Source organism: Antedon mediterranea, chromosome 5, assembly GCF_964355755.1.
Source record: "Antedon mediterranea chromosome 5, ecAntMedi1.1, whole genome shotgun sequence".
Classification (NCBI taxonomy): domain Eukaryota; kingdom Metazoa; phylum Echinodermata; class Crinoidea; order Comatulida; family Antedonidae; genus Antedon; species Antedon mediterranea.
Window position 1 is genome coordinate 1,303,814 of NC_092674.1, and position 25,667 is coordinate 1,329,480.

Here is a 25,667-nt window from a genome sequence, read left to right on the forward strand (position 1 = left end):
TTGTATTATGGGGGTGGGGTGCTGTTGGTTGCTATATGGTTGGTTGGGGAGGGGGGGGGGGGCAATGCTACACGTTGGGTTGTATTATGGGAGTGGGGTGCTGTTGGTTGCTATATATGGTTGGGGGTAATGCTACGGGTTGGGTTGTATTATGGGGGTGGGGGTGCTGTTGGTTGCTATATGGTTTAGGGGCGGTGCTACGAACGTATCATTTCTCATCGACATTGTTTGTGAATATTAACTGTATCATATTGATAATATTTTCTTGGATCAAACACGAGAGAATAATTATACGTTTCTTTTGAATTATATAATAATCACTGAATTATAAATTATTTATAATTAACTATAATAATTTTCGTTAACATACCAATAATATTTTTTATGACAATACTGTCACGTACGGTTTGAGTCAATAAATAATTGTATTGTAATAATAAGATAAAACCTAGAAACTGTTTGTATCCGGGTACTTTACGACGCAATTACAATTTAATTGCTATACTATGCACACATTTGTTTGGCTATTGCATTTATATTTTTCAATAAAAAATGATATAAAACGCAAGGTTCGTGTATTTTGTACTGAAATACTCACATACATATTCATACAGTACAATAAACAGCTGGAAACCAATTTAATCAACTGAGAGAAACAGCATTGTTGGAAAGCAAGAATTATTCATTTAATCGATTTATGCAACAATTGACAGTGGGCATCATTCAAATAAGCTTATAAATGAATATAATAATAGTCTTTTTTAGAAGAAAAGGGGAGAGGCACTAAGCTGCTGAAAAGGGATGTTTCACGAAAAACTCTGTCTTATGTGACAACTAAATGTGATGCCCATATATGGACACAATGATGTCACATCACTACCATATTTGGTAGTTTTATAGTGTAAACAGAGCTTTAGTTTTACTTTCACAATTAAACTGTCATTCATAGCTATAGCTTCTATATTTTGTAATCTATTATGTACAATTACTTTCTGTTGAAAAGGACCAACTATATATATTTCAAATGTCAGTATTGCAACACAGGTATAAAGATCTGTCTACATTATAAAAGTAGTTTGACAATTCTGATGTGCCCAAATATGGTAGTGATATCCTCAAATATGGTAATGATATGACATCATCATGTCCATATATGGGCACATCACATTTTGTTGTCACATAAAGTTTGATAGTGTAGACAGAGCTTAAGCAATGAATGCTGAAGTAAGTACTACAAAACACGTACAATTTTATGATAGCAGCTAAAATTAAACAAGAAGAGGTTTACAACTGGTTAACAACTGGTTATAACATAATGATTCATGAGTACATTACAATGACATTTACCTGTCAAACATCAAATCTAAGTATGTACTTAAAAATGTCCTACAATTGGTTTAATAAATAATAATTTGTCCAACATAACTTGTTGATTCTTAATAAAAAGTCTATCCTCATTCCTCCAGTCCATTAGAGAATGAGTAAGTACTCATGTTGGTCACTCATTAAAGTACAAGTCTGTCCTCTTGATCATCTCTAATCATGGTTGCTGAGTCTCCTTTTTGTTTTCCTTTATTCAGATAACATCGCGTCTTGCACTCCATGTCAGTCACTCATTAAAGCACAAGTCTGTCCTCTTGATCATCTCTAATCATCGTTGCTGAGTCTCCTTTTTGTTTTCCTTTATTCAGATAACATCGCGTCTTGCACTCCATGTCAGTCACTCATTAAAGCACAAGTCTGTCCTCTTGATCATCTCTAATCATCGTTGCTGAGTCTCCTTTTCCTTTATTCAGATAACATCGCGTCTTGCACTCCATGTCAGTCACTCATTAAAGCACAAGTCTGTCCTCTTGATCATCTCTAATCATGGTTGCTGAGTCTCCTTTTTGTTTTCCTTTATTCAGATAACATCGTGTCTTGCACTCCATTAGCACTTGGAAATCTTTCCACATTTTAATTTGTTTCATACTCGGCCCGTAGTTCTCCTTGATTGCCTTTTGCTTTTCACGTAAACTCTGAAATAAAATCAAAATAATTATTCATTTTCAATTCAATTTATCATTTGCATAATTTTGTTGAGGTATGAATAATTTAATAATCACTCAAAACTGAATGGAATACATCATGGATAAAGGAGTATACCAAAATACATCAGGGATAAAGGAGTATACCAAAATACATCAGGGATAAAGGAGTATACCAAAATACATCAGGGATAAAGGAGTATACCAAAATACATCAGGGATAAAGGAGTATACCAAAATACATCAGGGATAAATGAGTATACCAAAATACATCAGGGATAAAGGAGTATACCAAAATACATCAGGGATAAAGGAGTATACCAAAATACATCAGGGATAAAGGAGTATACCAAAATACATCAGGGATAAAGGAGTATACCAAAATACATCAGAGATAAAGGAGTATACCAAAATACATCAGGGATAAAGGAGTATACCAAAATACATCAGGGATAAAGGAGTATACCAAAATACATCAGGGATAAAGGAGTATACCAAAATACATCAGGGATAAAGGAGTATACCAAAATACATCAGGGATAAAGGAGTATACCAAAATACATCAGGGATAAAGGAGTATACCAAAATACATCAGGGATAAAGGAGTATACCAAAATACATCAGGGATAAAGGAGTATACCAAAATACATCAGGGATAAAGGAGTATACCAAAATACATCAGGGATAAATGAGTATACCAAAATACATCAGGGATAAATGAGTATACCAAAATACATCAGGGATAAAGGAGTATACCAAAATACATCAGGGATAAAGGAGTATACCAAAATACATCAGGGATAAAGGAGTATACCAAAATACATCAGGGATAAAGGAGTATACCAAAATACATCAGGGATAAAGGAGTATACCAAAATACATCAGGGATAAAGGAGTATACCAAAATACATCAGGGATAAAGGAGTATACCAAAATACATCAGGGATAAAGGAGTATACCAAAATACATCAGGGATAAATGAGTATACCAAAATACATCAGGGATAAAGGAGTATACCAAAATACATCAGGGATAAAGGAGTATACCAAAATACATCAGGGATAAAGGAGTATACCAAAATACATCAGGGATAAAGGAGTATACCAAAATACATCAGGGATAAAGGAGTATACCAAAATACATCAGGGATAAAGGAGTATACCAAAATACATCAGGGATAAAGGAGTATACCAAAATACATCAGGGATAAAGGAGTATACCAAAATACATCAGGGATAAAGGAGTATACCAAAATACATCAGGGATAAAGGAGTATACCAAAATACATCAGGGATAAAGGAGTATACCAAAATACATCAGGGATAAAGGAGTATACCAAAATACATCAGGGATAAAGGAGTATACCAAAATACATCAGGGATAAAGGAGTATACCAAAATACATCAGGGATAAAGGAGTATACCAAAATACATCAGGGATAAAGGAGTATACCAAAATACATCAGGGATAAAGGAGTATACCAAAATACATCAGGGATAAAGGAGTATACCAAAATACATCAGGGATAAAGGAGTATACCAAAATACATCAGGGATAAAGGAGTATACCAAAATACATCAGGGATAAAGGAGTATACCAAAATACATCAGGGATAAAGGAGTATACCAAAATACATCAGGGATAAAGGAGTATACCAAAATACATCAGGGATAAAGGAGTATACCAAAATACATCAGGGATAAAGGAGTATACCAAAATACATCAGGGATAAAGGAGTATACCAAAATACATCAGGGATAAAGGAGTATACCAAAATACATCAGGGATAAAGGAGTATACCAAAATACATCAGGGATAAAGGAGTATACCAAAATACATCAGGGATAAAGGAGTATACCAAAATACATCAGGGATAAATGAGTATACCAAAATACATCAGGGATAAAGGAGTATACCAAAATACATCAGGGATAAAGGAGTATACCAAAATACATCAGGGATAAAGGAGTATACCAAAATACATCAGGGATAAAGGAGTATACCAAAAATATAATAAAATTATTTGCTCAATTGGAGACCTGTTGTCTTAGGCTCTGTCTACACTATCAATCTAGTTTGACAAAAAAAAAGTTTGATGTGCCCAAATATGATAGTGGTATGCTAAAATATGGTAGTGATATGACCTCATCATGTCAATATATGGGCACATCCCATTTTTTGTAACATTAAGTTTTATAGTGTAAACAGATCTTTATGAAGTAGAGTTTAAGCAAGTTTAAACCATATTAACTAAAAGATGTAGAGATTATATATGGTATAGTGGAACTAGGTCCTATAAAATAATAAAAGTTTGTTAAAAGTTACCTTGCCAAGGTTCTCTTGTTCTTGTATTTTTTTGGAGTAAAGTTCTCTGTAAGATTTCTTCTTGTCTTGCGGGTTGACGTACGACTTCACTTCCTCTTCAACTCGTTTCTGTTGAAGCAGCAAGATGTTACGCATACAGTTCAAATAATGGAATCTGCTTTCCTCCTGAGAACATTCCTCTCGAAATGCTTTTACGTCCTAAAGATGACAAATAAAATCAGTTGACTGTAGTAGTAGCTAGTAGGGCCTAATAGACGTATAAGTAGCCCCCAGCAGGCCAGGTAATTACCAATGCCACCTTTACCTTAGTTATTGGGAGAGTTGAATGTATAGTTTGAATGGTTCTGTGTCATTAATCTAATGCAGACTGCAGTGACATTTTTTTAAATAACAATATTTCTTAATGATAGACTATGTTCAAAGCTGTATACAAATGTGTTGGAAAATTCGGGCCCTTTGAAAAGTTGGGTTTTGCGAAAACTTAATAATAGTGAGGTTTTGCAATCTTACAAAAATGGATACGTCACGCACACGTATTCGTTGTCGTAAGCATGGCAACGAAATATTGAGGGTGCCGTCCAAAATATGACTGCTGTAAATTTGAGAACAATTATCTTGTACCTGTTCTAGCTTAGAGCAGTTGCTGTCCAAGCCAGCTGCCAGAGTATCATAAGAGCTCTTCTTCTCTGTGTGTGCTATTTGTATCTCTTGATGTTTCTGTCGCATTGGTCTCAGCTCTTTGATGACTGGTGCCAATGCAGACTTCTTAGATGCGATCTTGGAATTTAGACGATGAACCTAAAACGAAAAAATTTATTTGGTTTTTTTTTCAATCTTTCGACAATCACAAACAAAAAAGTTGAACGGGGCTGTCGAGGTAAAGCAAAAGTTTAAAAAACTGCCATCAAAAGATGTGCTTTGTGTTTTTATATATTTAGGCAAATTGCCAAGGATAACCATAAGCAAATTCATTCACTATCCTTCTTAAAGGTGGCAATCCTGTATGAGGAACACAGTTTAAAATAAGAAATTATCAAATACTTCTATAAATTCATTTCTTTCAAGAACGGACAGAAAATAGGACAAACTGAATCAAGAAGGTGTTGAAGCCACTAATAGTGATCAATTTAAGGAGATCATCATTTACAAAAATCCACTCTTCCTGGGCCTAGACTTCCTAATGAAAGTACTTAAACAATACATTTGAGTTTTATCAATAAATGTCAAAAACAATAAATGTGTTCGTTTTACTCACCATATCTGATATATCCTCCAATGTTCGTCCTTTCATATCGTCCAGCTCACTTTTCATCGTTGACACTTTTTCTAGTTCTTCCTGGGTGTCATGGTAACCAGAGATTCCTTTCTTTGCTTCAAGTTCAGACTGAAATAAAATAATTTAATTTTTTTTTAAATCAACAAACTCATACCGGACAAAAATATCTCTAACAATGAGCCTAGTTGTTTGGTTATAAGACAATCCTGGAACAAGGGCAGGATTTGGACCCATTACCCTAGATTGATAAGCAAACATGTTTACCACTAAGCTACAGTGTTGTTACGATCTTATAGTAAAACTTACAAGATTCCTTTGGATGGCGTTATCCTTCTGTTTCAAGATCTCTTCTGTTCTCGACAGAATGCCAAGTTCCGAGCGGAGTTCTGCCAAGATTTGCCGCTTCTTCTTATACATCGTACTCATACCTCGTAGTTTATTGACATATCTTTTGAACTGAAAGACAAAAATGTTAATAGTAAGAGAAACACAATGACATCTAGGACCATCAAATTCTTAAGTAGAATTGTAATAACATAAAAAAAACTAAGGTATTCGTATGAGGTATATATAGCACTAATGCGGTATTATATAGCACTGATACAGTGTTATCTTGCCCTAATATGGTGTTATATCGCCCTAATACGTTGTTATATCACCCTAATATAGTAATATAAAGATACAACAAAATTAACTTCTTACTTCATCCCCTTTTAACACTTCTTCTCCTTGCAATCCTTTCACGGTTTCTCGCTTCTCATTTATCTCTTGTCGCAGCGACATAACCTCATCCTTCGCATCTTTCAAGCTCTCAGCAGCGCCCTCTTTCTTGCGTGCAATGATAGATGCTTGCTGCCGAAACAGTGACACTTTGTCGTCCAAGGGATCATTCCTCATCATCCGCTTTTCAATTAGTCCATTGATTTCAGAGTTCAAATCTTTAATCTGTAAAGAAAGTAAATTAAATGTTTAAAGCTGTACACTATCAAACTAGTTTGACAAAAAAGTGTCCAAATATGGTAGTGATATGACATCATCATGCCTATATATGGGCACATCAAATAACGTTTGATAGTGTGGACAGAGCTTTAGATCGTATAATGATAAGCTTGAACAATGCGTGTGTCAATACTTAAATATCCAAAATGTTTGTTTTTTAAATATCCAAAATGTTTGTTTTTTAAATAATATTATAATGAATTCTCACCTGTCCATACAGATCATCCAGGTCAGCCTGACCCATTGCAGGCTCATGCACGACCTTCTCCAGGTCCCTACAAGCTTTCCGCTTGTTCTCAATCTCCTTTGGTAGTTTATCTTGACATAAATATGCATTTACTTTGTTTTCTTCATCAAGCTTCTGAATAAGACCTGAGTATGAAAGACAAATAAGAAATAATCAACTAATCAATTTAAGGTACACCAACCAAAGGACAAGGATCTATTTAGGTGTTACCAACATTTTCCTGGATTGGCCCAAAAGTCTCGTTTTCTGTAAATTCTCGTTTACAGAATAAATCTTAAATTGCAGAAAAGAATTACCTTCTGGGGTTGAGCCAACTGTTGCTTGTTTTAAATCTCTTAGTTGTTGTTGAATCCTCTTGTATCGTTGTTCAGATTGGTGAAGCTAAGAGAGGTTACAAACAGTAGTGAGTACAACTCAAATACCTGGATGATGTCTTATATCTTAGTCAAATGTTAACTAATAAATGCAGTGCTAACCACAGCCAGTTGTTAATTACATTACGACAGTACTATTACTAAATCTAAATCTTTTTTTAGATTATACAATACTAACACAAATTGCTTACTTACTAACTCTAACAAATGGAATAAAATAGTTACATCAACCTTACCTGATTTCTCTGCTCTAGCTTCTGCTGGCCTTGTTCTGCCTGTTTCTCTTGTTCAAGCCGAAAGCTTCTTGCAATCTCAATATTCTTCTCATAATTTGGTATGGTATCGATCTAAAATAATTTTACAGATATGATATTTAAACAATTGTATTTAATACCATCCAATAAAAGTTCTATTTACTTAACATTAATCATAACAATTTACAATACAATCATATAACTTTTTTGATTTTCAAACAATATTAATATGTATTTCATAGCATGTTTAGCTTAGAGCTATTGTTTTGAAAATGTTTATGTATTTACAATATACCGCAATAAATATATATTTTTTTTTTTCCTTTTTTTAAAAAGACTAATTTGAACATAGAGAGTTCAGAATAACTGTACCCACATTGTAGGACATATTTAGAAAAAAAAACCCAAAAACTTAACCTTTTTCTTGAGTCTTTCAATTCTCTTTGATAGTTGTTCCTTCTCTTCATCCATGTGCGAGATGTCCTTCTTGATGTCAGATGTGGAATAGTTGGATTTCTTCAACTCTTCAGCTTCTTTGTGAAGTACTTTAAACTGGCCCATCATATCATCATACTATACCAATATAAAGATAAAATATTAGTATATGTTTATAGCAGACTATAAAGTCAATTTTGCAATACCAGACACCTTTGAGCTCGCCCAATATGTCAAATTTTCCTGAAAGTCTGATATTCAGAATGCATTTTATTTGTAAAAATAAATTTGGGACCTTTTTGTAGTACTAATATATTATTTATCACCATGATTCATATATTTCAAAAAAAAAATAAAAAATTGGTTTCAAATCATTAAAATAGTATATTCAGTTACAGAAATTGAGTTGTTACACTAAGGAATACTCTAAAGCCTTGTCTACACTATTAAACTTTATGTGACAAAAAAATTGAATTGTCCATAATATGGACATGATGTAAAATCACTACCATATTTGGGTATATCACTACCATAATTGGGCACATCACACCTAGTTTGACAGTGCTCTAGAACTTGTCTAGTGAATCCTTTCTACCTGTGCCATGGCATCTGCTACATTACTATCTGACATGACATCAGGAGGGCATTCAATCTTCACCAGAAAGCGTGCCAAGTACGCTCGCTTCTTTACTTCGGGCATCTTCTGGAAAAGCCACACTAATATTTCATAGACAACTGGTTTGTTGGCCGTCACCAGTCCTTGTCGAAAGGCTTGCCTGTGAAAACAATCATTGTTGTTTACTCATCAGTAAGCCTAGACGCATACAATGTGTATCTATTAGTGGACTTAAGCCTTGTCTACACTATCAAACTTCATGTGAAATAAAATGTGATGTCTGTGCCCATATATGGACGGGATGATGTCATATCACTACCATATTTAGGCAAATCACTATTATATTTGGGCACATCACTACCATATTTGGGGACATAACACTTTTGATAGTGTAGACAGGGCATTAAGCATAGGGTAGTTTGCAGTGATTGGCAGGTTTCAATTGCTTTGTAGTTCTAAATTGTAAGATTCTTTTTAGCAGGCTCTTAAGTTTAAGTTATAGTTTTGCAGTGTTGGAATTACAAAAAAAAATGTAAGATAGTGTGATTCCAATCAATAACATAATTTCTGTGTATATTTTATATGCAAATGTTGAATGAATGAATTGACAGGAACTGTATTGACATAACTGATTAACAATCACATATCAGTAGATTCTTATTTCTATAATCTTTAATTTTTGTCTAAATATAGGGTATTTTCGAGTACAGAAATGTACATACACTTCTTGAGATGGTTTGTAACGCAGATATTTTAATTCCGTCATGACTCTCACGGCCGTTTGATCAGCTCCTTCCTCTCGTATATCCATCTTATTCTGGAAAAAAATAATTATAATTTTCAAATGTTTATTAACATTTTTCAGATCAAATATATACACAATCTCATTATTTTAGATCTATACAAACATGAATATATTTTATACCACAAAATATTTTGCAGAGAAATTATTTTGAAGGTTTGTTAGGGATCAAGTAAAAGCACCAATCACGAGTCGATTATAGATGATTTATTGAGTAGTGATTGGTCCAACTACTTTACAAGTGAAGGGTTCATAAGCATGCTGTGTGAATCCAGTATTACTGTACCTGTGGACTGATCTCTGCAAGAACATCATTGAGAACTTGAAGCAGCTGGATGGGTGTAAGTGAATCAAAGCTAATCAAGTTGTAGCTACGACTATACGGAGGCTGGTTCAGCTGCTCCACAATGTACTTGAGAGATTCATTCATGATTTATTACACTGCACGTCTAAATGGATCAATCAAAACCTTTAAAAAAATCAAGAAAATAAAAATAATAAAATCGTGAGAAAGGTAAAAGGACGCCGATCGATGATGGTGTAAGTTAATAAATTATTAGATAGGCCTAGCTAGTGGTATAGCTAAGTTAGGCAAATTTATATATAACAACAAATAAAAAATTCTCGTAGGGGGGGGGGGGGGGGCTAGGCTATGCCTATTTCTGCCATTCACAACCCACTACTAATACTACTGGGTTAGGCTGCAGCATGATATGAATACCGCGCCTGCTGCTGTCAACGAACAACTTGCTAGGCTAGCCTAGCCTACAATAATACAAAGGCCTAGCCTAGCTGTGAACCAGTTTATTATGCAATTTAACACGATCTATATTTTAATATAAATGTATAGGTATGTGACTTACCCAACAATTTCAATTTTATTTGTTTTTTATAGCGTAAAAAGTATGTTTAATTCAACACAATCTGTACCGCTTTACGTTTCCATGTAAGGAATTTGTGTTGTCCGGAACATAATTGAGTAGCCGTTTTGGTGTTCTGGGAATGTTATCTTCTTCTTTTTCCGATATGTATGGAACGCGGAAAGCGTTTTTATTGCCTTTTTATATAGTATATGTAGCACGAAAAATATGCCGTTTCAGAACTTTGAAGGAAGCTAAACTTTGAAACACAACTAGTACAATTATAACTATCATATATATTTCTTCAGTTATTTATTCCAAGTTTGTGTGATTCCTTACTAGCAATATTGATTTTCTTTTAGTAAAAATGTTTTTGTATTTCATTTTCTTGTATGGTCTTCACCAAACTATATACTGTAGTATAACAATTTAATCTTTTATATAGTAAAACATAACAGTTGTAAGCATATTTACATTATAATTGTATTAAACATGACAACACACAATTGTAGCTTGGTGGTTTTACCTTTTCCTACAAATCCTCTGGGTTTATTAAATTCTCTTTGACACAAAAAACTCAAAATTAATAAGATTCGCAAACATACCATAGCAGACAGAATCAATTATACTACTGTAAACTTTTAATAACTGTGTATTAAACCTTGTTTGCTACAACTTTTTCCCATTTATTGAAGCAACAAAAAGAAAGATTAATATCGCTAGTACAGTAGTACACAAAGGAGGCAACAATAGAACATAAACAGCATTTGTATTTGTTTTAAAAACAATATATAAAATAAAAATCAATCAATTCTCCAATAACATAATTAGTACATAATGATGTCATAATCATTGATTTTAAATGAATTAAATACAGTGTATGATTTAAACTTGATTATACAGTTGAATATAAACATTAACTTTTAATGGCAAAGTTCTAAAATAATCAACAGTTTTGTTTGTTTTTGCTTTTCCCAAAGTGCTTCCTATTATAATTTTGCACACCTTGGGGAGAGAGTGAGTGTGTATATTCTCTTTATGTACACATTGATGAGAGAGTAAAGCTTGGTTCCCACTAGAACGTAACGCAAGGACGTAAACGCAATGCAAGCGTTTTAACCAATGACAAGCGAAGTTATAGACAGTTAGCAATCACAAGCGAATAAGCCATCGCTTGTGATTGGTCAATTCACTTGCGTTGCATTACGTCCTTGTGTTGCGTCGCTAGTGGGAACTACGCTTTAGCAAGTATTCAATCTAAGCTGGATCTCCTTCTGGTTTGGCATCACTTTCCGATTCAAACTTTTTAAAAAGTTTGCTAATGTCAGTCTTTCTTTTCCTCCGCAGTCGTCGACATCCTTCGTCGATCGAAATGATGCAATGTTTCCAAATAAACGACTGATCAATGAATGGAATCTTATAGTACTCAATTACAAGATCTTTTACGATCCGTATCCGCACCGGATCTAGTTTCTCTCGTCCTTGCTTTCCGTTTACGTTACTGTTACGCATTTCATCCTTTGTGAATAACTTGCGCACCAACCCCAACGCAAAGTTTCTCGGTGACGTTGCCCATCTGTGTACCTCGGCAACCGTATCCGGTGACAACACCACAACTTGTTTCTCTTCTTCCTCGGCAGCAACGCTGGTACCCACAAAAACATTTTCTTCTTTTTGTTCACACTGCTTGTTTTGTTCCAGTAAGAGGTCCAGCTTGGCGTCTAATAGAGCCAGTTTCAAATTTATGTCTGTATTGAAGCGTTCTAATCTTGCGTCAAAATGAGCAAAGTAAGAACGAATTCTTCTATCCAATTCATCTTCCTCTGTATTTGTTAAACTCAGGGAGTCGGAATGCAATCTGTTATTCATTGGTGGATTAATGTCATGTGACGATTCATCTCCGGCAAGCAATTTTGGTGTCTACAAATTGATTTAAAAGAAAAGTACTGTAATTAAATGAAAGGGTAAACTTCAAAATATTAAACTAAAAAATTATTAGTGTACTACTTACTACTAACTCTTCTTCAACATTTTCCATTTTCATATTTGTCACTATTGTCTGCAATGACCCTTGTTCACTTGTATGTTCTCCATTCATCATCAATAATTATACAATTTGTCTGTAAAAAAAAACATAATTTTTAATGCATTTTTAAATTAACATTTTTTTCAGATAAAAAAAATGTTGCTTTTATTGTGACAAAAATAAAATGTGACCGATTTCAAACAAAAGGCGACGATTATAAATAATCATTGTTAGCAAGTAGGTCGTAGGCACCTATTATTAATTTATGAGTATAGGTAGCCTAGCTAGCTAGGCTAGGCAGACTTAATTACTGTGTAGCATCATAAGCCCATCATTGACATTATACTTTGATAGATGATGGGCTCACTGGCTCACTCAGCTAGGCCCTTCTTGCCTGCCCTCGGTAGGCCCTAGCCTAGGCTATTAGGCCTAGCTACTACTACTACTAGGCCTAGTACTTGCCTAGGCTAGCATCCTAGGACTAGCTAGCTAGGCCTACTACTACTAGGCCTAGAGGTAGGCCTCCTCTAGGGCGGCTAGCTAGGCCTAGCTAGGGCCTAGCGCCTACGGGAATCCGCGCCTACTACTAAGTCTAAGGCCTACTACTAGCCTAGCTAGCCTTAACTAGAGAAATAAGCCGACAACAAGAAGAATCACTGGTTTCTTGAATTGCGACAGTTGTCACTTTTGTTACCTCTGACTATAGAATTTAAGTTAGGCCTGCCCTAGCCTAGCTACCAGTATTCCATTATTTTTATTTTCACACACGAATCTTCGAATTCGATCGACTCGACCCCTCGCTCGTACCTCGAGGTGAACATGCGCCACCTACCAGTAACGGTAGTAAGGCAAGTATGAAACGCCGAAAATCTCTTCTCCTCTGGATCGAACATAGATGGCGCTCACCATAAAAGTAGGGAACATTCCAGTTGCCAAAATGTAATGTAATCTAAATATGCCTCGAATCGAGGTATATTATTCGTATACCTCTCGAATCTGCAGATTGATTTAGATAGTGCCCTCTATCGGTTTTTTATAAATAACATGATGTTTTATATATTTTTAAACTGGATAGAAACCATATTAATTATTCATAATCGTGGTGTTATCATCATCATCTTTAATGGAGAGTAATCGTGAAAATAATGTACAATTGTTACTTGGATCATCTCTGACATTAAATGTAATTCAAAGACTTTGGTCTTGCTTAAATACAAAAGATAACATCTTCGCATATTCAATTTCTAGACAAATTTGGCAAATAAAATAACAAGAATTGTTATATGTATTGTATCACAGTCTTGAATGTCAATATATACTAACAAATAATTCCAGAAACAATAAAATGGCCGACATTCTGAAAGACATATTTTTAATTGTAGTAATTAAATGACATAGTAATAAACAAAATTTAAGTAAAAAACACATTTAAAATTGTATATTTTAATTTATAACATCAAGAAGGACACCGTACTCTTAAATACCTCATTCATGAAATTCAAGTATATTTTTCACAAATTGATTTCAGTTTCATTGGTATAATTCATTTAGCAACAGTAAAGTTAAGTAATAAAAATGCAGTCATAGAACTTACAGCTTTAAGATTGCGTACTAATGTTGTAAAAGGTAACTTTACATTAATCATAAACTTTCAAGGTAGACATCTTTTAAAAATGTACTAATAACCAATATCATGTATTAACTAGATGTAGCAGCGACACACAGACGTGAGATAAAATGAGGTATACAACAAGTACAACCCTGGTATACAACAAGTACAACCCTGGTATACAACAAGTACAACCCTGGTATTCAACAGTTTTTCCTTGTTTAGGCCCGGTTGGTATAAGACTTTTTCTTCTAGTTCTAAGTTCCCTGAAAAAGTTCCTATTTTTGTATCATTTCATTTACTGTAAATTGCTTGTTATTTTTGGACTGCTTCAAATAAATGTGAATGAATAATAATAATAGAACTAAGACTGCCTATTTAGGGATGTAGCCATGAGAAATAAAGTTGTTTTTCGGTTTTTGCAAGAAAAGGGAACAACCTCTGCTAAAGTCACTGGGTTGTCAAAGGCCTCTGTGAAAAAGTGGTCAGGTTGAAACCTTACCAATCGTACTGTTGGATACGGCTGCTATTAATCACTTTTACTAATTGATAAACTTTGATATTATTAGCTGTATTGACAAAATTAAATTAAAAACATCTTAACATGTAAAGAAACGTAGATCATGTAAAGCTATAGTGTAAATATTGGTTGCTGCCTCTAATGTTAGAGTCTAAAGATAAACTTGCTCGCTGGCCAAACAGTGTTAAGCAACACACATTTTCATAATGTAACGCCAGATACTAAAAAATGGTAAATTAAATTTGTACAAATAATTTATCATTATCAAGACATCAAATTTAAGAAAAATAAATTCTTTTACATTTTTCAATTAGTCATATATCAAAGTCAGTATTATGAAATAGGTTTTTAAAGCTAATTTGCATAAAGTAACTATATATAATTATTCTTATTAAAGTTCAAAACCTCAAGAAACACCACTTTACTAGTTTAAAAAGTATTACAGCAGAACCCAACAAAATGTCCCCTTAATAGGGGTGTACTCTAAATAGGGGTGGTCCCCTTAATAGGAGTGTACCCCTTAATAGGGGTGTCCCCTAAATAGGGGTTGGCCATGTTAAAACATATTGTTCCTCATTCACAGGAACTTGTCTTACTAATAGGGGTGTTCCCTAAATAGAGGTGCTTCAAATGATGGGCCCTACTGTATTGTATTACAAAATGAAAAGAAAAAAAGAAAGCTAAAGACAAACCATTTGCAAGATGATTACATCTACCATTAGATTTGTCTCAGCTTAATGAGGTATTGTACCTAAATAGTAACTGTACATACATATTTGATAAGAATACGCCTACAATGATATGCACACAATTAGCACATACTTAATTTTTACGGCTCAACATTACAAAAGGTCAAATGTCCTGAATCACAGTGCACAGCATTCAGGAGAAGAATTCATTTTGTAATAATTTAATTAATAAAATCCTGTTTTGTTCTGGTCCTTTTGATTTCCAGATCTCTCAAAGAACATGAAATCCTACAAAGAATAAAAACAAATATGATTATGTTTTTTTCGTTTTGAATGCCAATGACATTATACTCAAACATTATACAGCAGTACTTGATTATATATGATTATTATTTTTTAGTTAACCTTATTTATTTGAGGGTGAACCTAAACAGCCTATGCCGACAATCAAGGGGCCCTCATGATGAGTTATGATGACGTGTCTGTGTGTGACAGTGGCTGTGTGTATACTAGTACACCAGGGTAACCCCCTACTCGGCTCGAAAGTACTAGGTTCTTTAAAGTGCTCATGAGCTAGATGTGTACACTGGACCTATAGTTTATATGGTCCTTATCTGAGAAGACTCATTCTACCACCAGAACTATGGAGCAAGTGAGGCTCGAACCCTTGCTAAAGTTATGGCTATGTATTACGGTAAAACCGTCTTAACCGCTTGACCACTAACTCAATTATTGTGATTATTTATTTTATAAAATTTATTCAAATAATATACTAAATATAAAAATATATACTTAATAATAAATATATAACTTACAATAAGGAAGCAGGCACCCAACATTACGGCTTTGATGTTCACGTCCAAATCCATCGGGAATGAGATTCCAAAATTGTCAGCATCAGTGAAGGCTTCCTTGGCGAAACCAGACCATTGCTTTGAAATTTTTCCAACTTTTGTGCTACCATCAGCAGACAAAACCTAGACAATAAAACAGCATCATTTATGATTACAAAAAAGATCAGTGATCTCAATTTGCTTCAGAGAACAATGGCTTACATTCTTAAGCTCTGTCTACAATATCAAACTTTATGTGACAAAAACATGTGATGTGCCCATATATGGAAACAATGACATCATATCACTACCATAATAGGGCATATCACTACCATAATAGGGCATATCACTACCATAATAGGGCATATCACTACCATAATAGGGCATATCACTACCATAATAGGGCATATCACTACCATAATAGGGCATGTCACTTTTTTTTGTAAAAATAGTGTAGACAGTGGATTCCATTAAAATCGCTACACGCGCAGATGTCGCCGACGCAATCGGGAGGGCTCACCGATTCATCGCAGTCAAATCGACAAAGTTCAACCATGTTCAACTTTGCCGATTGTGTCGGCGATGAATCGTATACGCGTACCAAAGAATATTTAGCGCTCGCGTACTAGATCCCCGATAAATTCTAGCGTTTCCATAGAATCGCTACGCTCTGTCCTGTAGCGATTTTAGGGAAACCCGGCTTTAATAAACATCATCTTTAAAACTTACATCAAACTCAACATCACCGCACATGTTCCATGTACACAGAGGGCCGCTTATTTTCAAGATGGTCTCCTCGTTCGCATTCTCAATTGTAAATTGTGGGTAACAGACACTCCATGATTGTTTCACGTAGCCAACCACAGTTCCTGGTGGTGCGCATACTTCAAGTTTTTGAAGACAGCTAAAATATAATAATAAAGATAAGTATTAATATAATATGGATAACTACCAGAATTATGTGGTAACAAACCTAGGCACTTTACGAGGTTTAATTGCAGAAAGGCTTGTCAATTTTATATTATTTAAGTATACAAAAATAGCTTTGAAAAAGATAAACAATTTGTAGTAGTAAGCGCAAACTTTTCTATCCATTTTTATTAAGCTCTGTCTATACTATCAAACTAGTTTGACAAAAAAAAGTATGATGTGCTCAAATATGGTAGTGATATGTTTAAATATAGTAATGATATGACATGTCCATATATGGGCACATCACATTTTTTTGTCACATAGTTTGATACTGTAGAAAATGCAATAACAAATACTGTAGGTGCAAGAATCCTTCCTCTGTTTTAAAAAATGAATAAAGTTCGACTGCAAATGGCCGTACAATGGCTTTAATATAGTACATTTGTTTAAGCTTTTTTGTAGTAATTTATTGCAAAAAACAATAATTAAAATTCAGTAAACCAGGAGAAAATGTGAAAAACCGGAATCACAGGGGTAGACCGGGAAAAAAACCTACGTATACATGGTCACATATGTATTTACTGTAATAATTGCAATTATCATGGGAAAGCTACAGTAAAAATAATTGAATTGTGTATTAATATGAAAAAAAAAAAAATAAAGAATTATATTGTTTTCAACAGATAGTAGATCAGTAAAATAGTTAATAATTAAACACTACAAAGCTAGATATTAATAAACCAAATAACTGATTTCAAGTGTCAAAGGGCATACCCTAAATCTTCTGAAACACAGAGTCCTTAACCTTATGCGGAAAAAAAAACATAACATTTTATACTACAGTAAATATATTTAGTATAATATTAATATAAACACTTGTTTTCAAATTAAATTTTTCAATGAAAGTTCATAGGACACTGTACTTACCAAAAACACCAACACGATGTACAACGCAGAGGCCTGGATAGATGCATTACCTCCTTAGTACCATTGTCCAAAATCTTCATATCAAACGGCCTAGAATTTCCACAACAGTTACGGGTACAACAATCCGTATCTATTTAAATGATGTTATGAGAACTTTAAATACAACAATTAAATTGTTTTGTAGTTATTTATTTCTGCCATATTTTTCTTTAGGATCTTGCATGTGACACATTGTTTTCTTTTAAAGCTCTGTCTACACTATCAAACTTTGTGACATAAAAAGTGTGATGTGCCCAAATATGATATGCTTAAATATAGTTAGTAGTGATATGACATTATATCATACCCATATATGGGCACATCACATTTTGTTTGTGACATAAAGTTTGATAATGTAAAGCTTCAATACAAGATACCCATACCCTTTAAAATGTCTTAATTATTAATTGTGTTTATATTGACATAATATTAAAATACTACATGTTCTTGAAATGAAACATCAAAATGAAAGTTGTCTATAAATTATGAAAAAGTATAAATATTATAAGAAATGTTATGATATTGGTTGGATACTGTTAACATAAGCAACACACAAAACTGGTAAAATGTTTACAGTTTCAGGAAGAAGCTGATTAAGAGAGGTTTAAAAGAGAAAAAAAAAACGTCATGACATACCCTCAGCAGCAAAGTACACCTGCTGACCCAGCGTATTCTTTATCACATACTTGTTGTTGGTTTCAAAGCTGGTGAAAGCTAGCAAGAAAAAAAACAAGTAATATTTAAAGTTTTAAGATTATCACTATGATTCTGAAAGCTCAAGAAAATGATATCAACATTACAATAACATGAGAGCGGCATAATCTCAATACAAAACAATGTAACAGCTCAAAATAATAGAATATAATTATGATTTAATAGGGTACCCCTAGCATTAGGAAGATTTCGATTTGTAAAGAAAAAGGAGTAAGTTTAGGTTAAATTATTACAATTATAATTCAACCCTGTTAATGGTGACGTTTGGTCACTGTAGGGTGATGATGAAATAAAAAAAAAAAAAAAAAAATTACAATATGAGCATGTAAGTTGGGATGTACAGAACCTACAGACGTTAAGCAGTTCCTAAGCCAAGGTCATGACCGACGACACGACTCAATGCCGAGGTCATCACAAATAGACATAAAGTCAGGTCAAGATCATTTTGTTAAAATCGCAATGAACTCGTCCCGGCTTCAGAATAAAAGCGGTGTCCTCAGACATCGCGTCAGCTGGTAAGCGACATCATCACTTCCTAGTAGATCTTAATCAAATTTCCTGCCTATATACTGTAGGTTAGGATGTATCATACTGTACTGTAAAATATTGCTAAAATTGTTTGATGTCTGGACTTCACTGGTAGGAATTAAATTTGATTTGAGTATTGACTGCTGAACGTCTAGAGACTGATAAATGGCAACCTACAGTATAGAACCTTTGCCCTTTGAGATCACATTTACTTATTATTACAGCCTCTAATACTAACCTAGCAAAGGTCTTGTTCAATAAATACTTTATTTCCTGAAACAAAATAGTGAGTAAGTGCCTTATACAATGTTTTCCATGACAAAAAACAAAAGAAGCCATGAAATATTAGAAATATAAATGATGATGAATGATGAAGAGGAATATATTTATTCACGAAACTGATGTACAGTACAACTCATTCACTCAACATCGATCACAAGACTGATGTACAGTACAACTCATTCACTCAACATCGATCACAAGACTGATGTACAGTACAACTCATTCACTCAACATCGATCACAAGACTGATGTTCAGTACAACTCATTCACTCAACATCGATCATAAGACTGATGTACAGTACAACTCATTCACTCAACATCGATCACAAGACTGATGTACAGTACAACTCATTCAATCAACATCGATCACAAGACTGATGTACAGTACAACTCATTCAATCAACATCGATCACAAGACTGATGTACAGTACAACTCATTCAATCAACATCGATCACAAGACTGATGTACAGTACAACTCATTCAATCCACATCGATCACAAGACTGATGTACAGTACAACTCATTCAATCAACATCGATCACAAGACTGATGTACAGTACAACTCATTCACTCAACATCAATCACAAGACTGATGTACAGTACAACTCATTCAATCAACATCGATCACAAGACTGATGTACAGTACAACTCATTCAATCAACATCGATCACAAGACTGATGTACAGTACAACTCATTCACTCAACATCGATCACAAGACTGATGTACAGTACAACTCATTCACTCAACATCGATCACAAGACTGATGTACAGTACAACTCATTCAATCAACATCGATCACAAGACTGATGTACAGTACAACTCATTCACTCAACATCGATCATAAGACTGATGTACAGTACAACTCATTCACTCAACATCGATCACAAGACTGATGTACAGTACAACTCATTCAATCAACATCGATCACAAGACTGATGTACAGTACAACTCATTCAATCAACATCGATCACAAGACTGATGTACCGTACAACTCATTCAATCAACATCAATCACAAGACTGATGTACAGTACAACTCATTCACTCAACATCGATCACAAGACTGATGTACAGTACAACTCATTCAATCAACATCGATCACAAGACTGATGTACAGTACAACTCATTCAATCAACATCGATCACAAGACTGATGTACAGTACAACTCATTCACTCAACATCAATCACAAGACTGATGTACAGTACAACTCATTCAATCAACATCGATCACAAGACTGATGTACAGTACAACTCATTCAATCAACATCGATCACAAGACTGATGTACAGTACAACTCATTCACTCAACATCGATCACAAGACTGATGTACAGTACAACTCATTCAATCAACATCAATCACAAGACTGATGTACAGTACAACTCATTCACTCAACATCGATCACAAGACTGATGTACAGTACAACTCATTCACTCAACATCGATCACAAGACTGATGTACAGTACAACTCATTCAATCAACATCGATCACAAGACTGATGTACAGTACAACTCATTCAATCAACATCGATCACAAGACTGATGTACAGTACAACTCATTCAATCAACATCGATCACAAGACTGATGTACAGTACAACTCATTCAATCAACATCGATCACAAGACTGATGTACAGTACAACTCATTCAATCAACATCAATCACAAGACTGATGTACAGTACAACTCATTCAATCAACATCGATCACAAGACTGATGTACAGTACAACTCATTCAATCAACATCAATCACAAGACTGATGTACAGTACAACTCATTCAATCAACATCGATCACAAGACTGATGTACAGTACAACTCATTCAATCAACATCAATCACAAGACTGATGTACAGTACAACTCATTCAATCAACATCGATCACAAGACTGATGTACAGTACAACTCATTCAATCAACATCGATCACAAGACTGATGTACAGTACAACTCATTCAATCAACATCAATCACAAGACTGATGTACAGTACAACTCATTCAATCAACATCGATCACAAGACTGATGTACAGTACAACTCATTCAATCAACATCGATCACAAGACTGATGTACAGTACAACTCATTCCATCAACATCGATCACAAGACTGATGTACAGTACAACTCATTCAATCAACATCAATCACAAGACTGATGTACAGTACAACTCATTCAATCAACATCGATCACAAGACTGATGTACAGTACAACTCATTCAATCAACATCGATCACAAGACTGATGTACAGTACAACTCATTCAATCAACATCGATCACAAGATTGTGATATTACAAAAAAATCCATCACCATTTTTACCGCTCTGTTCTGCAGCACTTTGAAGTGCCAAATAACTGTGTTATATTAACTGTACACAAACTGAAAAACATTTTTTGGTGACGTGGAACTGAAGAAATCAACAATACAAGATTAATTATTAAAGTCATAATTTATCCATTCGAATTAAAAATTAAATCATATTTTAGTGATTCAATTAAATCCCTTTTTATTATTCAAAAGAATTAAACAAATTGTAATCGAAATCGTCTTGGTATATCAATGATTAATGGAAGTCTACAAACTATGTAAATATTGTATTCCATTAGTGTTATGATTATGTTTACTGAATAAATCTACTTGTAACCAAGTAACTATGGCGATAAGCTGATTTACATAACAGTTTAACATTAAGTAATGTTAAATATTATTCATTCTTATGAACACAAAATAAATTAATTTGTGTACAAGTGTAACATACTTACAAGTGGAGTGGAATATGATTATAAAATTATTATTATAAAGTACTAGGGGTAGAGAATAAATATAATAACCCGGTTGTAAACATGACCTCACCCAATAACAATGTCAAAGATAGCACTATGTAAATAGTTTTGTAATTCAGGTCAACAAATAGGTGAAGGATATATGTACAGTGCTGTATACTGAAAAAATATACACTTAATAATGTAAACATACGGAACACATAAAGTTGATTTATGTAAAAAGATAATCACATATATAAAAATATTACTGGTATTAATAATAATAAATATTTTATTTTAACACGGAAAAGCTTGTATCATCACCTCAATACAAAAACGTATTCTTCATTATCATTTTTTTAGTTTCGTTATTCCGTCACAAAACTAATAAAAACAGGGACATTAAATTATTAAAATTTTATTTGCAGTACCATGAACCTATAAATTAGACCTAATTGATATGGCTATGGTAGCACTACAGTATCTAGTACAAAGAGATGCATCATTGGTTATTGTGAAATGGAATTGAGTAGCTGTTTTATTGCTGAATTATTACAGGAGAAAATTATAATCAATTTGTTGATGGATCTTATCAATCAAACTGTCATGTCTTGTAGATCCTGTTTTCTAAATTACTGGTTTCTTTCTAAACAATTAAAATGTTAATTTAACATTAATAGAGCATACCGGTAGGTGTTGTATATTAATATGAAAAGAAAATTCATATAATTAACACATTTTCAAGACGACCCCTAAAACTATTTAATTGTAACACCTGGTCAATAACTACCTTTCAAGTTTATTCAATACAAACAAACATGTCAATAATCTATAAAGTATTACTTACATTCTAGTCTAAAGTAGATAGAGGATGTCTATAATAAAGCTGGGGGTGTACCATGTGTGGTTTCAACAAGGACAACTTCCTGGTTTGAGGTTAGGTAGGGAGGAACCAGGAAGCTAACAAGGTGCAAGACAGAGATACTGTATCTCAACAGAAGCTGCTCCACAAACTACTGTGTACAAACATGCAGAGTGGAGGACCTACATTTCTGATTTTACGTTCCCTGGAGACTTTAAAATGATCATTAACATCATCCCTTGTTGTAATACATCATATATTTATTATAATAGTCTAATTAGACTCATGTCTATTTTCCTATCATTGTCCTGAAGATCGTTGTACAGTAGCACAACAATACAGGAGTAGTAATATAATAATCTATTTCCTTTATTACACATGGTGTACCGTAAAACTAAACTTTAAATTAAACTTTACATTATATAATAGTTTTGTCTTAGAAATTTGCTGGTATGTTTATTGAAAAAAAGTAATCAAATTATTACTGCACATGGGGGTTAATTTTAGGGGGTTAATTTTAAGGGGGTCAACCTGAATTTTAAGGATCCTATATTATGTGTACAGTATACATTTTGGTAAAATGTAGGCACATCACGCTTTTTCTGTCAAACTAGTTTGATAGTGTAGACAGAAGTTTCTGTACTTAACTGTATAAAATCAATTCTTTATTAATACATCAAAACAAATTTAATAACCTTATCATCAAGAAGGCAAGCAAAAAACAAACAAATAAACAACATCAGAACTTTAAAAAACAAATAATCATGTCTCCTAAATTAATAAACATTTGTTCAAGATTTACCTTCTAAGAGCTCAACTTGCTGGTGTACCAACAGTTGATCAATCTGGGTGAGATATTCCAGCCCAGGAGGACAGTTTGAAATCTGCTGCGGTACAGGCATCCACGTTGACGCCACCGTGCCTGGCGGTGCAGGGGGTTGTCCAGCACCCTGAGGCTGACCATAAGGATTAGGCTGTTGTCCCTCAGGTGGTGGGTAAGGTTGGTTGCCTTGAGGGGGAGGGTAAGGTTGGTTTACAGTTACTGGTTGTACTGGAGGATAAAATGGTTGTTGTCCATAGCCTATGGATAGAATTTATACAAATTGTTGTCAATATTTACACAGTTGACAGTATTCATTGTATTCATTGTATTCATTGTATACTCAAATGTTTACAGACAATGTGTCACAGCTGAAATTCTCAAATTAAATCGTTTTCAACAATCATTACAGTTCACTGTCCCAAAAACCTTTTTTATTGAGGTCCTAAATGTCCCAAATTTAAAATTAAAATACAAAAACAGACATAATTGGTCAACCCAAGGGTGTCTGGCATTGAAAGAGTGAACTGTGTAGAGTTTACATTTTAAACTAAAATGTTAGAGAGAGACATAATTATACTTACCATGAAATGAATGTGAAGACATGGAATGAAAAAGAAATATATGATATTATTAAATAAAATAGAACATTGTAAGGATGAGGAAAAGGTTTTTAATTATGAAATGGAATAGTAAAATGAAAACTTCTTTTAAAACAGTCTTGAATTGATATAACCATCAAAATTATTTTGATGTTTATTTCAAGTAGTTATATTTTAAATATAATATAATCAATTTCAGTTAATGAGTTTCTACAGTATTACATTTTAAAACAATTGATAGAATATGAAAAACTCTTAACAACTACATTTTAGGGAATACAGTTGTAAGTAAATGCAGGCTAAGAAATCAATATTAACTTATTAAATGTATTCATTGTTGTGTTGTACACAGTACTCATTAAAATACTAATTCCAAGAAAATCTAAAAACTGCTAATAACAAAAAATCAAGGTTATTAACTTAGTAATGAGATAAAATTAGAAACTTGAATAATGATATACTAACCGTCTGCCATTTTTCAATTAGTTTACTGTATGTTCAATATTCCTGTAATAAAAATTCAAAAACTTAAATAATAACTGGCAATGTAATTAAGTAAAGTAATATTTTAATGTTTAATAATCATAATTATTAATATTATTTTATAAAATAATAAATCATATTGAATATTCCATATTTATAAATGGTTTATTATTATTTATTAATAATTAAATAATGATTAGGCCTACTACTTAATTCTTGTGCTGCTGCTACCTACTACTACTAGGAGGCTAGCCTAGTTTTAACAAAGATAGGGCCTAGGCCGAGATGTAGTAGGTAGTTAATAGGGTAGGTGAGGTAGGAAGGGCCGGCCGGGGCCCTCACTGTGCTGTCTAGTAGGCTAGCCCCTACCTAGCTAGCCTAGCTAATGTAATGCTAGGGTATGCCTCTCTCTAACTGGTTTAACTTTAGTTAGGCATGTCATAACCGGTATAAATAATAAAAATAGTTTTAAAATGTACATAAGGTATAAAAAATCAATTAAATGCATTTACATACAGTTGAGAAAAGTGGTGTTTTATTGTCCAAAAACACTCTGTGACAGTTTCGATAACACACCTACGCTCGTCTCGTCTCGTCGCGTCGTCGTACACACACAAAACGCCCAAAAAAACACACACGTCCAGAGGTCGTGTCCTTTCCGCATGGATGAGTTCACACTATTAACTACTGTACACTGGAATTACATCGTTTGTCTATGCACCCCCTGCTGATTATAGTTTAGATTGTATTTATAGAAATTAGACCACTCCATAATTTATCAATGTATACAAAAGAGATAGTAACTGATGACTATAAACAAGAATAAGTGAAATGGAAATTAATTTAGTAATATAATCATAA

At 33.7% G+C, this 25,667-nt stretch overlaps 3 protein-coding genes across 5 annotated transcripts; all 3 read right to left on the minus strand.

The window, feature by feature from the left end:
• Positions 1–432: 432 nt before the first annotated feature.
• On the minus strand, positions 433–10,312 carry LOC140049373 (intraflagellar transport protein 81 homolog). 2 transcript variants are annotated; one of them, XM_072094245.1, is made up of 15 exons: positions 10,219–10,312; positions 9,642–9,824; positions 9,276–9,370; positions 8,533–8,713; positions 7,920–8,075; positions 7,485–7,595; positions 7,171–7,255; positions 6,836–6,999; positions 6,331–6,573; positions 5,935–6,084; positions 5,608–5,736; positions 4,974–5,150; positions 4,353–4,550; positions 1,918–2,018; positions 433–1,806 (listed from the first exon to the last, which is right to left on the minus strand). In XM_072094245.1, the coding sequence occupies exons 2-15, from the start codon at positions 9,783–9,785 to the stop codon at positions 1,728–1,730; spliced, it is 2,013 nt and encodes a 670-aa protein (XP_071950346.1). In that variant the 5' UTR covers positions 9,786–9,824; positions 10,219–10,312; the 3' UTR covers positions 433–1,727. The 2 variants fall into 2 exon arrangements, with proteins under 2 accessions (XP_071950346.1, XP_071950345.1); XM_072094244.1 differs by having other exon boundaries at positions 435–2,018.
• A 211-nt stretch (positions 10,313–10,523) lies between these two features.
• Positions 10,524–13,060, minus strand: LOC140048981 (uncharacterized). Of its 2 annotated transcripts, none has more exons than XM_072093787.1 (3): positions 12,936–13,060; positions 12,227–12,335; positions 10,524–12,135 (listed from the first exon to the last, which is right to left on the minus strand). In XM_072093787.1, exons 2-3 carry the CDS (start codon positions 12,314–12,316, stop codon positions 11,473–11,475), a joined length of 753 nt encoding a protein of 250 aa, XP_071949888.1. In that variant the 5' UTR covers positions 12,317–12,335; positions 12,936–13,060; the 3' UTR covers positions 10,524–11,472. The 2 variants fall into 2 exon arrangements, with proteins under 2 accessions (XP_071949888.1, XP_071949889.1); XM_072093788.1 differs by lacking the exon at positions 12,936–13,060 and adding an exon at positions 12,899–12,915.
• A 551-nt stretch (positions 13,061–13,611) lies between these two features.
• LOC140048745 (phospholipid scramblase 1-like) lies at positions 13,612–25,457 on the minus strand. Its single transcript, XM_072093524.1, has 8 exons — positions 25,323–25,457; positions 24,789–24,830; positions 23,704–23,952; positions 18,407–18,484; positions 17,732–17,861; positions 16,622–16,796; positions 15,875–16,036; positions 13,612–15,347 (listed from the first exon to the last, which is right to left on the minus strand). Exons 2-8 carry the CDS (start codon positions 24,796–24,798, stop codon positions 15,285–15,287), a joined length of 867 nt encoding a protein of 288 aa, XP_071949625.1. The 5' UTR covers positions 24,799–24,830; positions 25,323–25,457; the 3' UTR covers positions 13,612–15,284.
• Between the last annotated feature and the right edge of the window lie 210 nt (positions 25,458–25,667).